Source organism: Ambystoma mexicanum, chromosome 9 (assembly GCF_040938575.1).
Source record: "Ambystoma mexicanum isolate Mex_15411 chromosome 9, UKY_AmexF1_1, whole genome shotgun sequence".
NCBI classification, from domain to species: Eukaryota; Metazoa; Chordata; class Amphibia; order Caudata; family Ambystomatidae; genus Ambystoma; species Ambystoma mexicanum.
In genome coordinates, this window is record NC_090931.1 from 1,427,006,389 (window position 1) to 1,427,021,276 (window position 14,888).

Genomic DNA, 14,888 nt, shown 5'->3' on the forward strand with positions numbered 1-14,888 from the left:
GGGTTTTCTTTTGCAAACCAGGTTGCCTCTGGGATGGACCTATGGAGACAATTCATAACCTGCAGGTAGGTGTTGGAGCGACCAACCTAAGGTGACAGCATAACAAAAGGGCAGTCACTCCAGGGAGCATAAAGGAAATGTGATGCATTAGCCATTAAAGCGCTGAGCAGGATCACACGCGGCTGAAAAGGTAAAAGCCGCAGCGGCAAAAATGACCAGTGGCCAAGCATTGAGGGCCCCTCTGATGTACCTCTAATTCCCCTTCCCTGAAACACAAGACCAAGAAAGTAAACCCAACTGCATCACCAAACCTCACACCCATTGCAGACAACATCCAACCTGGGACCTTCAGTGAAGTTGCTGGTATCCAATGATAAAGTCACCATGGAAAACATTGTCAGTGGCAAATGTACATGCTGAAATAACGCCACTCTCCCCCCGACCCCCAATATTTTAGTACTCCAGTGTAAACTAGAAGTCCAATTAGAAAAAGTCCCAAAATATGTTGGGGAGGAAAGCTTAAGGTGTAGGGAATATAAAAAATCAAATTAAAAAACAAACATGTTTCTGGCGATACATGAAACAACTGGTCTGACAGCAGCGGCGGCTTCATGTGCCACATCCCGTTTGATGCCTCTGGACAAACTCATTACACCCATAATAGGAAAACCCCGCTCTCATCAATACAGAAGTTAAAAACATTTATTGTACAAAAAATAAAAACATCTAGGTTACAGCTGCATGAATCATTAGGAAGAGGTGTACTTTGCCACTGCTTTGGTGCCCTCTGATAAGGCGTGCTTTGAGAGGCCCCCTGGTAGCACCAGCTTCACTGCGGTCTGGACCTCCCGGCTGGTGATGGTGCTCCTCTTGTTGTACAGGGACAGTTTGGCTGCCTCCGTGGCTATCCTCTCAAAGAGGTCCCCATTGATGGAATTCAAGATTTTCATAGCACGTGTAGACAGGCTGAGTTTAGGATGGATCTGAATGGAGAAGATAAAGGGTTAGCACATGATCCAAGAAATGGTCAACAGGAACTCTGAAATGCAATTACTAAACTCATTACAAATGGGGAGGAGGTTCATGGAATAACAGGTGACTGGAAGGACATTACTGATCACTTAAGTTCCACTCAATTGTTGAGCTGGGGGAGCACAGAACCGGGGGGGCTACACAAGACTTCTATTCCTATACAACAATGCTGAACAAGTAACAAATGAGGTCCCTAGGGAACCAGCCCATGAAGGGTGTGGATTGGAAGCATCAAGGTACATTAGAACATTCTACAGGGTTTCATCGGACACCAGGCAGATTAGAGGCTCCAAGTCTTATGGAAGACTAGTTTTATGATACTAGTGAGGGCACTGGGCCTACCCGTGCAGAGTCAAACATGTGACCAGCAGTTATCAAGTTCAATCCACAACACAAAGGCACTGTCAAAAATGCTCTACACAAGGGAACACATCTAATTGAAGTGGTCATGGAGACACCCACCTGGAGACTTCAATTGTCAGAGCAAGTCTATGCAAGTTTCCGACTCTAGGGCCCAAATCTCAATGGTGCATAAAGGGAACAGACTGCCAAAATCTGGAGTCTAAAAATGCCATTAAGTACTAGTTGATAGGTTCATAGCTCAAGTTCACTCCATGAGTGAGGATCAGACTCTCAGGAACTCATGGATCCACTGGGTCTGTTTTTGCCAGCGCTATATTGGTGCAACACCTTCCAGCTTCAAAAGGCCCAAGAATGGATTAAACTAAGTGATCTAAAGCCTAGTAATTCACAGGCCTGCTTAACGTACCCATTCCCAGCGGTACAAGCGCCAATCCAGCACATTAACCCTTTATCAGGTGAAGGAATCTCACTACTTGCAGCCAGCATGTATTATAGGAACAGCCCAATGTAATCAGGCAAAAGTTCATGAGAAGCAGTGATTGAAATAGAATTCTACCCAAATTGATTCTATGACCCCAAGCTTGCTTTGCCACCCCAGACCACATCAGAAAGAACGCCCACCAATAATGCAAATCCTCGCATGACATGCAATGGGTCATAAGGCCACCATGTCAGTCGCAAAATTGGAACAGGAACTTTGAGCCATCTGGTTTCTTTGTGGGGCTCTGAACTTGGGGTTAAGGCAAAGCTGTTTCCCATTACTGAGCAGAGGTCTGAACAGCTAGCCTTTTCCGTGAATAGTAATAAACTGCTTGGACCAGCCCAGTAGTCCCAGGCAGAGAAGCTTACCTGTTTGAGGACCTTGTAGATATAGCTGGAGTAATTCTCCTTATTCTGCTTGCTCTTCCCTTTGCTCTTGTGCAAAAGCACAGACTTGGAAACTTTCTTGGGTGGCTCCTCATTCGTGTCCATCTTGGGGCTCCGTTTCTTCCCTGCCTTGGGCCTCGCATTCTCGTCCATCTTGCGGCTTTCATTTTTTCCTGCTTTGGGGCTCACATTCTCATCCATTGGGGGGCTCGCATTTTTTCCTGCATTGAGGCCCTCATGCTTGTCCATCTTGGGGCTCTCATTCTTCCCTGCCTCGGGCCTCGCATTCTCGTCCATCAGGGGGGTCGCATGCTCGTCTTTTGTGAGGCTCACATTTTCCCCTGCATTGGGGCTCTCATTCGTGTCCATCTTGCGGCTGTGATTCTTCCCTGCCTTGGGCTTTGCATTCACGGCCAACTTGCGACTTCGATTCTTTCCTGTCGTGGGGCTCGCGTTCACGGCCGTCGTGGGGGTCTCATTCTTGTCTGGGCTCACGTTCTCGTCCATCGTGGCACTCACGTTCTCGTCCATCTTGGCGCCCACGTTTTCGTCCATCGTGGGGCCCACGTTCTCGTCCATCGTGGGGCTCACGTTCTCGTCCATCGTGGGGCTCACGTTCTCGTCCATGGCAGGCATCATAACTCTACATAAGCAGGAGAAGACACATTTTAGGATACAGACAAACATTTGTGCTGATTAAGCCAAAACCATGTGAAAGGGTGAAAGTACTAACTGACAGCACAGGAATACATGATGGTGTGTACATATAGAACAAACTAATGACATTTACATTGGGGAGAAAGAATTTCATGGCGGCATGTAAACATTAAACATGTGATTATCAATAATTACTCCCATGTGCACCTGGGCTGGTGCTCATCTGTAGGAGGTGCAGTCCTCAACTAAGACCACATACCAGCAACTTCCATGTCGCCAGACACTATCCCATCCATGGGAATGGGTTTTACTGGAGCCCCCCCCCCCCCGTGCGACCTGGTGAGTGCCATTATCTACCGCCATTTTGTAGAACGGAACAGTTTAAGTTGCAGTTTACTATTAAGAGCTTACTGTGTGCCCATGCCGAGTTGAGATCTATGCTGCTGAGTACAGACTCATTTTCAGTTACAAGAAAAGGTCTCATTGTAGGAATGATTGTTGTAGTAATACCACTCTCGGCAAAAATAAAACGAATGATCGCCCCCCCCACCGCCAGGCCACTAGTGTGGGCCCGTTTTTTGGGCCTATTTGACAATCGACTTCACCAAGCTGCTACTAGTTTTGATTAGTGTTGGTGAAAACATTCTTTAAAATGCACAATTTGCATCAAATTCACCGAAAATTTCCCTCTTGGGTACTACTGTGTCACAAAGGGAATGATTTGGCACTTCATTGGTGCCCAAGACTTATGCCCCAGTACAACCCTGGCCAATGCATTCCAATCAGCTGCACTGTGAGGCAACCATCAATCTACTGAAACGCATCTCAGAATGATTAAAAACCAGGCAAAAGAAAGTTATGTGATGATCGTTCTAGTATTTTATTTAATGCGAGTTTTCCTTTGAGTGGAAACATTCAGCTGCAGCATGTACCGATGCTCAAATCAATGACGTATCTGTAGTACAGGAAAACATCCCACATTTAACAGTACCATCGTTTATGATAGGCTATTTGATTCACAGTAATTTTGTTAGGGCAGTAATGATGCATAGCCCCTCAGTCACGATGAACTCTAGTTTGTTCTCCAAACTGGAATCTGAGCAATCTCATCCTCAATAGTTTCCGCATATGGTAGTGGAATAATAATCACAAAAAAGTGCAAATCGCTGTTCACTCCTTTGAAGTTGGACTAAATGTAGGTTTTTAAAAAAACAAAACAGCGAGTACATGAAGGTGGCTCTGAAGCACAGCCAGTACGTTGGGCATACACACTATAGAGGTGTGGGCACAATAAACAGGCCACCACTTGGCTCGGCTCAAATGGCATTCAAGTTAATGATCTAAAGTGGGTAGTTTTAATGATCACATTGGCAGATGAGGCATGCAATTCTTCTTGCAGTAACTGCAAGACGTTTTGCTGCAGTAAATGTTTTCATACCAGCCAGGGAAGCATTCGAAGAGCCAACACCAGTTATCCACATGTAAAGAGGGCATAAAGATTCATGCAAACATGCTGTTATAAGACCCACAAAAATGAAAGCCACACTCCCAGGTAAGAAACTTATCAGTATTCATCTTGCAATCTACTTGTGTTCCTGCATGTTCCATGATTAATATAGCAAGACAATTCATACCTAGCCCACTTAAGCAAAAACCCCAGTTGGGAGATTTAGAAATACTACAGATCCATCTGCAGGTTTTGGGTTTCAACCCAACAGCGTTCTTCTCAGATTACATCACACCTTGTATATAGCACGAGCCAAGCTACAAAGCAATAGAGCGTGTTACAAGAAAGGAAATGAAACCCAGGTGAGGGGTGTGGAGAGGATCCTCTGGTCAGTCTTGGTTGTCAGCAAAGTGGCCAGTAAAGAGCAGGGTCATCCAATCTGTCCAGACAGGAGTGAGAGCTAGTCTGATGTTGCAGGAATGTTCGGGAAGATCACGGCAGGAGAACGTTTGTAATCGGCAAGAGACATCTACGCCCATGGTGTTGCGTGGACCTCCTGAGATGGAACCCTTTCCACCCAAGTGTGATGGCCTCTTGACTATGGTTGTACCAAAATTAAACTGAGTTATATTCTGTCAAATTCTAGTTGAAAATTGAGGTAATAGCCGAGTTCTCTTACAAAAATTATACGAGTTACTTCTACCAGCACCAGTGACAATAGCCCGACATACCACTACTTGCCAGTAGGCTTAGGCAAACATTTATCCCAGTTGGTCTACAGTATTTTGTAACCTGCAAAAAGGTTAAAAATAACATGCCATGTAAACTAATGCAGTAAAGTACACATTTGCCCGTTTTAGTTCTAGGGTCCTGCTCATGTACAGGCCAAATGGCTAAAAGCGCCTAGAAAAATGGTCGAACCTCAAAACTGCTGGAGGGGTGGTAGGAATCTGGTTAAAGCGTGTGATTTTTCTCCTTCAAGGAATACAGCGAATAAAACAATAGGCCGACTGGGGCGGTGGGCACGAGGCTCTTCCAAAAAGAGAGTGCGGCGACTGATTTGATTTTAATAGAAAAAAGCAGAAATCTAGGGGGGTCCCGGCAATAACATGTTTTACTCAAGGGGGGGGCAAAGCATAAGTTTGAATACCACTGCATTAGTGTCTAATCCAAACATGAGGGTATGCAATTGAGAGCGACTGAGGTGCAACCCGCATGAAAGATTGAAACCACAAGTGTAGTGCAACGAGCTCTGCAATGTTGCACTTTATGAAATGGAAACGCGGGAATTCTTTAAGGGCCAACCTGCAAAGTCAATAGGTTTGCCTGTTCAAATACACGCAGGGGTGGCTCGAATCTGTGCCTCCTGCCTGTGCAAAACCACGCAGGGGTTGGCTTTGGCAATACGTGTAAAGTGACCCAAGGATTTAACTCCCGTAAAGCAAGTGTTCAAAAATAAAGCCAATGGTTAGGCCTTGTCTCACAAACACCGGGGGTCCACGACAGAGGCCGCAAGAATCGGTTTGAGACAAAAAAAAAAATAAACGTAAACAAAAATGCTAATTTCGGCTCAAAGTCGACAATGTACTATACTTTAAGGAAAATGATGGCCTGCTTGGGAAAAAAATTCATGCGGCAGTGACAATTCCAGGACCAACGAAAATGCGGAGCGTGACACTACCCACATCACACCGTTATCTGTGCTTCAAAGTTAAGAGAACCCCCCAAAAAGTAGGCATTTTAACAGTCCCAGCTCGCTGCCGGGCGCTGAAGCCAGCCTGTTTTTACAGGCCTTAGTAAACGAACAGCGTGGGCCCGGTTTTAGGGCACAGGGTACCCGCAATGACCCCGACCCCCCCCCCGCCGCCGCCGCCGCCAGGTCCGGAAACGAAAAGCCCCGCCGCGTTAATGGCGCGAAGGGTCCCACACGGCAAGGAAGCGCCTCCAAATATCTACCCCCAGCAGTACTTTGAATTCGTTTTTGGACGGAAGCGCACACGACGAGCGACACTAAACAAAGCGGAACCACAGGCGATACTTACCAAGTAGCAGCACCGACGACGAAGTGGAGGAGGCGGCGAAAGCAGCAAACCGCAGGCCTTCCTCGTGGGCGCGTTATATAGGCCCTAGATGCTGCCGCGTTGTGTGTGTTAGCCTCATCGTTTTGTTAGAGGCGGGGTCAGGATTGGGGCCGTTCTGACGGAAGTGACGTGTTGGTACCGGAAGACGGACAATTAGCTAAAGAGGGCCTGTGTGCCTGCACGAGGGCCTTGCGTTGGTGCTGACAGATGACGTCAGGCAGGGCCCATCGCTTGCCTCTCGCCCCGGACTGAAACATGATCTTCACATGTTCTTCTCCCATCACCCCTAATGAAGCCCCGCTCTCTCAGCCACCCCCCCACCCCATGATTGATTCAGGACCTCGCGCTTCGTCTGCCCCCTCCCCTAATTGAAAGAAGGCTACGCCTGCACCCAGCTGCAGCCCCCTCCCTGCCCCCGTCATGCTCTCAGGGGGTAATTTAGAGCGACAGCAGTGACAAAAAAAGTTGAATAAACATTCTAGCTGTTTTGTAAGGCACGCAATAATTAAAGATTTCGCTATTTGCCTCCTATTAGGTTTTAGTAACTCGCCAGTCCTGTTTTCTTTGCATTGTGGGACTTGTAGTTCTATATATAATCGAACTTTTTTTTTATTTTTTAAACGTGATACTTGCCAAGACATATTATCCACAGGATAGCATGCCTTTCTCCAAGCCTCTGATATTAATAATATCTAGAAGTAGTAAAGCTCGTCCCTACATACTGCTAGAGTTAAACTGCTTCTGAAACCCCCTGTCAAAGGGCTGGGGTGTCAGATCGCAACGAGTGCACTGTGGGACATGCATAACAGTGTTTCGTGTAAATCTCGTTTTACTGTGCTTAACTTTTCTATGTGAATATGTTTGTAAAGTTTATTTTCTGTAAACTAAATAAACAAATAAGACTTTTTAATATGTGTAGTATCTTGTGCTCGCACTGCGATCTGGCCATGCACCCCAATTCTAACAGTACAAAAGAATACTTTCAGGGCGTTGTGCATTTGTGAGCGTTTCAGGGACATATATAAAAAAAAAAAACAACTCTTCTGTCGGCGTCCACCCTCGCTTCGCCGAGCTCTAATTCCCACCCACACGGTGTTTGTCGTTAAGGATGATATGGCGAAGGACTGCAGGGTACTTCTTTATCCAACCCTGTGCCGTGACACAGTGAACCACCACGTCACTTCCTCTCCTTTCAAGCCACTGCCTCCTCCCAACCACTAGACCATGTCCTAGGACACTAACCACCTGTTTTAAAGTAAGCTTCCACTTATCCCATTTCTTCAATGCGTCTGTGCGGCCGCACTCTCACTCTTTGGGGAGTTTCCAGGCACTCTCCTCGAGCCTCCAGTCGCCTTCCCATGGGTATTTCTTTCTCATCCCTCTCGGAATCTTCAGCATCTCCTTGATTGACCATCCAATAAATAACTGTGCCCATCCTCGTGGCCGTATCTCTTACCTTTTAAAGTGAGAGGCCTTCGGAGGCAACTTCCGCTGGTCTCAGAGTATTCACCAATGGGTCAAGAAGCTGCTGAGTGTCTGAGGTTGACGTACCACTATCACGTCCACCACTACTAGACTTAGTTCCTGGGCTCGCCTCTTAGTGTTTGCCTACTTCTTTATTTTCTCTTTTCCTTCTCTGTCTTTGCTTCTCATTGTCTTGATATGTTTTTGACTGCTTTCAGATATATGGAATTCGGGTTCGTATGTTGTGGTCAAACATTATTTCTGAGGGACATTTCCCTGTTGTGCTATTCAGCATGCTCCGGTAGTCCTACAACAGTTGCTATATTAACTTATTAACTCCGCAAACGGCTTGCCCGCAGCCATCTGTAATGCTTGCTTTAGATTCGACATACACCTCTCCACCATCCCATTGCAGGATCACTTATCGATGTTAGAATCCCATGTACTCTGAAAACGTCTTGAAGTCTTGTCCCGTTGTCTGATTTGACTACTTGTGCAATGCCATAAACTGTGAACATCCGGTCCAATGCAGGGATGAATAGATGAGCTGCTGTGGACCCTCCCAATTGGGCTTCTGGAAATCTTGAATATTGATCTACCACCACTAGTACATGTGGACCACCGTCAATGGGTCAGAAGCAATCAATCGCTATCTCCTCCCACACTCGGTCGTTAAGGATGTCATCTGTAGGGGTTCTGGATGCGTTGTAGGGATATGATGCAGCTTGTGCAACACCCTTTTAACAAGTCTTCCACTTATGTGTCAAGTCTCTTGGGAACCAGACCTTTTGTCAGAGGAGTCACTCTGTTGACACAATTCCCCTGTGCCCTTCATGTGCCAGTGCCACTGTCTGCTGATGCAGTGTTGCAATGAACTGGAGAACTTCCAGCCCTTTAATATGAGGTAGCAATACTCTGAGATGAATGGGGATGCAGAGATTACTCAAAACATCAATAATCAAAACGACTCAGAAAGTAGCCAGAAAGATAACTGTTTTAATGTCAATTACCTAAAACCAGGAGTACAACGAACGTCATCGGACGTATCATAGCAAGGTCTCAATGAACTTCACAAAAAAGCACTCTTTTATTCTAAAATCTCATCACAGGTAACGTACAACCTGCGTATTACTAACGTCATCCTAGGTGGCAAACTACAAAACCTACTAGCAAGCGTGATTGGGTGTAAGGGAATATCTTTGTATATGTTCCATACTAGTTTAATGGGTGTGAAAGAGGTGATAGGTTTCTTAACACCAGGTGGGGTGTCAAGGATGGCACTCTGTCAAGAGTGGCACCAGGCACCCGGGTATGTTTCGGGTGGCTGTGCTGATGAAGGTGACAAATAAGCACACACAGCAGGAAGCTCAACAAGAAAGAAGAATAGGCAACAGTAGCTGTGAACTAAAAGGGGCAGGGAATACTAAGGTACAAACAAACTGGATTCCCTCTTGGGGTGTATGCAGAAATGGGAAAGAGTGTTCCACGGACCTTTGGAAACTCCAGCCTTCTGCACAGATTGCTATTACAGGAGCCCACTCTTTATGCTCATGGCTGGGAAAAACAGCAGTGAGTGTCTGTACAACAGAACTATCCAGGGAAAAGGAAGTCAAAGAGAACAAGGTTAAGAACAGAATCCGTAAGAAAGAAAGGGCAGATACCTAGTATCTAACTGTAGGGAATGGTGACCGGAAACTGTACACGGAAAAGTAGAACAATAACTCAGGGCTAGAAAGACAAGAGAAACCTAGCAGAAGGAAATTAATGAAATAGTAAAACTGAAGTGGATAACCTAAGGGGAGGACAGAAGACTCAAGGAAGAGAAGGACAGGGATCAAGAACAGGGGGTTGCAAACAAGGAAGAGAGCAAGGGAGCAGTAGCCAGGAAGCAGGGGGGCTGCAAACAAGGAAGCGGGGCTGCAGTAACGGATGGCACAAGGTGCAGGCAAACTGTAGTGGACTGCAGAGGACTGTAGTAGGCTGCAAGGCAGGGAGTCCAGGGGAGCAGGTCAGCAAGGAGCAAGCCCAGAGGAGCAGGGCAGCGAGGCAGGGAGCCCAGAGGACCAGGGCTGAAGGCAGAGGATTCTATTATGCATTTGCTTTCTTTACTTTGACATACACAGCAGCAAAGAAATAAAACATTTTAATAAAACTTCTGACATTTTTTTGTAACACAACTTCAACAAAACACATTTATAAATGTCCCATTCCAAAATGGCGGACAGGTCATGCCCCCCTGGTAGCCAACAGGCATGCAGCCCAGTCCATAAATGTCCCTTTCTCCAATAACAAATCCTCTTTCTTTGCTGCTGACTGACACAGCTAAGTTACTCTCTCTAGCTCGTGCCTTATTGTGCATTATATAGACTTTAGAGTGTTAATTGGTGTTACTTCGTTTCATATTGAGTGGTTTTGTATCATTGGTAGAAATTGTCATTTAATTTCTCTTTCTTTATAAGTTGCGTTGGTTCGAGCGCTGTCCTCAGGTCAGGAGTGTTACAATTGTGACGCCGCTCCGTGTGGAGCGGGCGCCTGCTAATTGAATTATTCATTTTTCCTTTACTTTGAACAGGGCGTTCGCGCGTTCTATTTGTAGCAATTTGTTCGCCGCTTGCCTCCAAGAACCAGGCACGGCGCGTGTGTGTGAATTTCTCCTCATGAGTGGGGGTTTGTTTGCATAGCTGGGCCTTCCAGAGCGTTCGCGCTCTTTCTTGCAGCCGGGCCTGTGACGCTTGCTATTTATTTAGAGGCGTTGCTTCTTCCTGACACCGGTCACGGCATTTGCAATTACTGGCATTTCTTTCACACGAAGCGTGTGTTTGTTTATATACGCTGCTCGCGTATCATTGCAGGCCCTCAGGCTAGGCCTGCCTGTTTGTGCCTTGGTTGTGTGAAGGTGCAGGAGCTTCCCACTATTTTTCATTGCACCTAAAAGGAGTGGTTTAAGTTTCATTTTATTCTGTTTCCCTTTATTTCATTTGGTGCTCCTTTTGTGCTCAGCCTGCTCGGCTGTACCCACTCCTTTCACCCTGCTCGGGTGTCTTTTACCTGCTCGGCTGTCACCAGTTTCTCACCCAGTTGGAGTGTACGCTTTAATTGTTTAAGCCTGCTCGGCTAATTTGGGTGCTTTTGGCACACAGCCTGCTCGGCTGCCTTGATTGGAAGTTTTTTACACTTCTGTGGTGACCAATGATGGATAAGTCTGGCATGGGAAGTAATAATGTTGCCCCTACTTTAACGGATGCCAGTACACAGGTGCGCCCTTCCAAGAAAACAGTTAATGGGGGGGGGACAGGCGAATCTACAGCCTACAGTGGAGCAGGCTATCCAGTCATCCATTGATTCAGCCTTGTCTGGCCTTAATAATACACTGGCTTCAGCATTTGACAGGCTAATTCACTGCATAGCGGATTTTCACCCTCCTCAAGGTGCTGGCCCCTCTGTAGAGCCCCAAGCCACGAAAAGGTGTACTAGAAAGTGAAGCATATTTCAGGACAACTCAGTCCTCGCCCAGTCACTTCCCCTGAGTCTTCCCCTAGTAGAGCCCAAAAGCGCCAGCGTGATGAGTTTCAGCCCCTTTCCTCAACCCCTTGGCCTCCTTATGCGCAGCTCCCCGCACAGATATCCCCTATTCCTGTTTCTTCCTCGGACTCTGATTCGCCCCCTAAGAGGCGTAAGAGGAAGGTTGCTCCCGTTCCCACACAGGAAGGTCCTGTATTGGACATTAATGCAGTTCCCTTTTTTGATCCGGCCCTCATTTCGCATCCCAGATCAACAGAGTGGCAACCCTCTCCAGAGATTGCCTCGTTCCTAGAGTATTGGGTCAGGCGCCCGCTGCCTAAAGGGGACAGGAGCAAATTAAGTTCGGAATGCTGTAGGCCAGTCCTGCAGGACAAGGTAGCGTGTACTCCTGATATTGATCAGCCCATGGCAGTGTTCTTGACTCAGAAAGGCAAAGACCACAGGAAGGGGGTGGACAAGGCCTGGCGCAGCTGTCAGGACAAGCTCTTAGATGTTCTGGGCCTGTGACTCAGATTTTTGAAATGGCTGAGGAGGCGGCGGCCTCCAATTCCCCTGTCGATGTAAATATGTTAAGGGGTTGGATTCAGAGAACTGTCTGCCTGCTCGGCAATGCCAATGCGGCTATGTCAAAGGAGAGGCGCAAGTCTCTGCTAATAAGGCTGGACTCCAAGCTGGCGGATATGTCAGAGAGGGAAGCGGGCTCTTCCGCTCATGGAAATTTGTTTGGTGAGAGTTTCCTCAAAGATCGGTCTGCGTATGTCCATACGTTTACGGCCTTGGATAAGGCCCAGGCCAATATAAAGAAAGTTTTCACCCAAAAGGTTTTCCCCAGGGCCGGACGAAGTAGAGCCCGCTCTTCCGGCCGCTTTTCCCAGGGCCATTCCCGCCCCCGTCAGTTTGCCTCACGAGGCGCCCGGAATTCATCCTCTGCTCGAGGTGCATATACCCAATTCTTCCCACAACAGAATTCGGGTTGGAGGGGACGTGGTGGCAGAGGTACCAGGAGGTCCAGAGGAGCATCAGGTATTTTCTCGAGTGTTAAATATTTTTTCCCCCAAAGGTATAGGAGGCAGGCTGGCCAAGTTTCTCCCACAGTGGAAATCCCTCACATCGGACCCCTGGGTGTTGCAGACAGTCCAAGGTTATCGCATAGAGTTTTATTCCCCTCCTTGCCAGTTGTCAATACCCGCCCCTTTGGTTCTGGACAAAGTAAAGCAGTCACTGATAGATGTGGAGGTCAAGGACCTCATCTCCAAGGGAGCGGTGGTACCAGCCTCTTACAGGGAATCCCAGTTTCTGAGTACCATATTTCTAGTCCCAAAACCGGATCAGGGGTTCCGCCCAGTGATAAATCTAAAAGCCCTCAATTCCTTTGTGGTTTACCACCACTTCAAGATGGAAGGAATTCACATTCTCATGGACACCCTCCTTCCGGCGGATTGGATGGTCAAGCTGGACCTCAAGGACGCTTATTTAGTGGTTCCCGTGTTCCCTTCACACCAGGAGTTCCTCCAGTTCCAGTGGGGGGGTCGGGTTTGGCAATTTGCATCCCTCTCGTTCGGGCTGTCCTCGGCCCCATGGTGCTTCACCAAGTTGATGAGGCCTGTGATGGCTCTTCTCAGGTCCAAAGGGATAAGGAAAATTATTTATCTGGACGACATGCTCCTGTTGGCCCAGAACTCTCAGGTTTTGCTCTCTCATCTGGAGTTTTCGGTAACTCTTCTTCAGAGCCTGGGGTTTGTGATAAATGCCAAAAAATCCATAGTGCAGCCTACACAATGTATCCAGTTTCTAGGCTTTGATATAGATTCAAAAGATTGCATCCTTCTCCTCCCAGACAGCAGGCTGTCCAAGATAAAGAAGGAGATCCGGGTTGTCCTCAAGAGGGACAAAATCTCTCTCAGGTTATTAGCCAGGATAGTGGGGATGTTGTCTGCATCCATCCAAGCAATTTTCCCAGCCCCTCTTCATTACAGGGCGCTGCAGTGTCTGAAGGCTCGACATCTGCGCAGATGTCTCTCTTACTCCCAGATGGTGGAGTTGTCCCCGGAGGCCAGGTTGGAACTCCTTTGGTGGCTCAAACACATGGAGGCCTGGAATGGGAAAGCAATTTTTGGTCCCTCCCCGGATGTAGTTCTGGAGTCCGATGCCAGCAGAGCAGGTTGGGGAGCCAGGCTAGGTCAGGTCTCCACGGGGGGAAAATGGTCAGTGGAAGAGAGGGAACTCCATATCAATTGCCTGGAATTGTTAGCGGGCTCTTTTTCAGTCCGCAGTTTCCTCAAAGATCAGGGGAATTGTTGTGTGCTCCTACGCATGGACAATGTCTCAGCAGTGAGATATGTCAATCGTCTGGGAGGAACCAGGTCCAAGGTCCTAGCGGATCTGGCAAAGCAGTTTTGGCATTTCTGTCTGGACTGCAATATTGTGTTGAGGGCAGAGTACCTTCTGGGCATCAGCAACTAGGTAGCGGATTGGAACTCCAGACACCTCCGAAACAAGAGCGACTGGATGTTACACAGTGACCTCTTTGCCAAGATAGAATACCTTTGGGGTCCGTTTACAGTAGATTTGTTTGCCTCGAGGCTAAACTGTCAGGTGCCCAGGTTCTTCAGTTGGAGACCAGATCCTGGTGCTCTAGCTACCAATGCTTTTCTTCTGGATTGGTTACTTCAGAGGCTGTATGCCTTCCCTCCCTTTGCAATGATAACCAGAGTATTGGTACAAGTACGCAGGCAGGAGGTCATGTTAGTGATTCCAACCCCCTTTTGGCCTTCGCAGATATGGTTTCCGGCTCTCATAGAGCTCTCAGTAGACATTCCCCATCTTCTTCCCTGTCATCCTCAGTTACTAACGAACCCGGGAGGTTTTCCTCACAAGTTGGTCCTTCAGGGACACCTCTCCCTTATGGCGTGGAAGATTTCAGCGCTTCCGAGGCCTTTCGCAGGACTCTGTCAGTCATCAGAGACTCTTGGGCCCCCTCTACCAAGGTGGGATACTCTTCAGCGTGGAACCGGTGGTCTAGCTGGTGTGTGGTTAGGCACCTCAATCCCATTTCTGCCCCTCCTGTAGAGGTAGTTAATTTCTTAGTAGGTTTATTTAAAGAAGGTAAAGCTTACAGGACCATTAATGGCTTCAGGTCCGCTATCTCTGCAGGTCATCTATTGGTTAAAGGGGAACCAGTGGGTAGACACTTCTTAGTACGTAGAGCTCTCAAGTCTATTCGTATTAAAATCCCTCCAAAGCCTAAATATTCAGTTCTTTGGGATGTTAATTTAGTATTGGATCTCTTTGGAGCCTGGCCTCCTAACGAAGACCTGTCTTTGCAACAACTTTTTTCCAAGTTAGCAATGCTGCTGTGCCTGGTGTCTATTAAAAGAGTGTCCGATATCAGAGCTTTAGATGTGGATAACAAAATCTTTACCCCGCAGGGAGTTACGTTTTTTATTTCAAGAAGA

General features: G+C 47.3%; 1 protein-coding gene across 2 annotated transcripts; it reads right to left on the reverse strand.

Moving 5' to 3' along the window:
* Positions 1 to 684: 684 nt before the first annotated feature.
* On the reverse strand, positions 685 to 6,579 carry LOC138489173 (uncharacterized). 2 transcript variants are annotated; one of them, XM_069616832.1, is made up of 3 exons: positions 6,396 to 6,579; positions 2,245 to 2,848; positions 685 to 983 (listed from the first exon to the last, which is right to left on the reverse strand). In XM_069616832.1, exons 2-3 carry the CDS (start codon positions 2,839 to 2,841, stop codon positions 750 to 752), a joined length of 831 nt encoding a protein of 276 aa, XP_069472933.1. In that variant the 5' UTR covers positions 2,842 to 2,848; positions 6,396 to 6,579; the 3' UTR covers positions 685 to 749. The 2 variants fall into 2 exon arrangements, with proteins under 2 accessions (XP_069472933.1, XP_069472932.1); XM_069616831.1 differs by lacking the exon at positions 6,396 to 6,579 and having other exon boundaries at positions 2,245 to 2,904.
* Between the last annotated feature and the right edge of the window lie 8,309 nt (positions 6,580 to 14,888).

Bases quoted from the DNA above. Each gene is read 5' to 3' on its own strand.
- LOC138489173 (XM_069616831.1), bottom strand. From the start codon at position 2,901: ATGATGCCTGCCATGGACGAGAACGTGAGCCCCACGATGGACGAGAAC. The intron at 984-2,244 runs GTAAGCTTCTCT...TTCTCCATTCAG, and splicing joins TCTACAAGGTCCTCAAACAG to ATCCATCCTAAACTCAGCCT.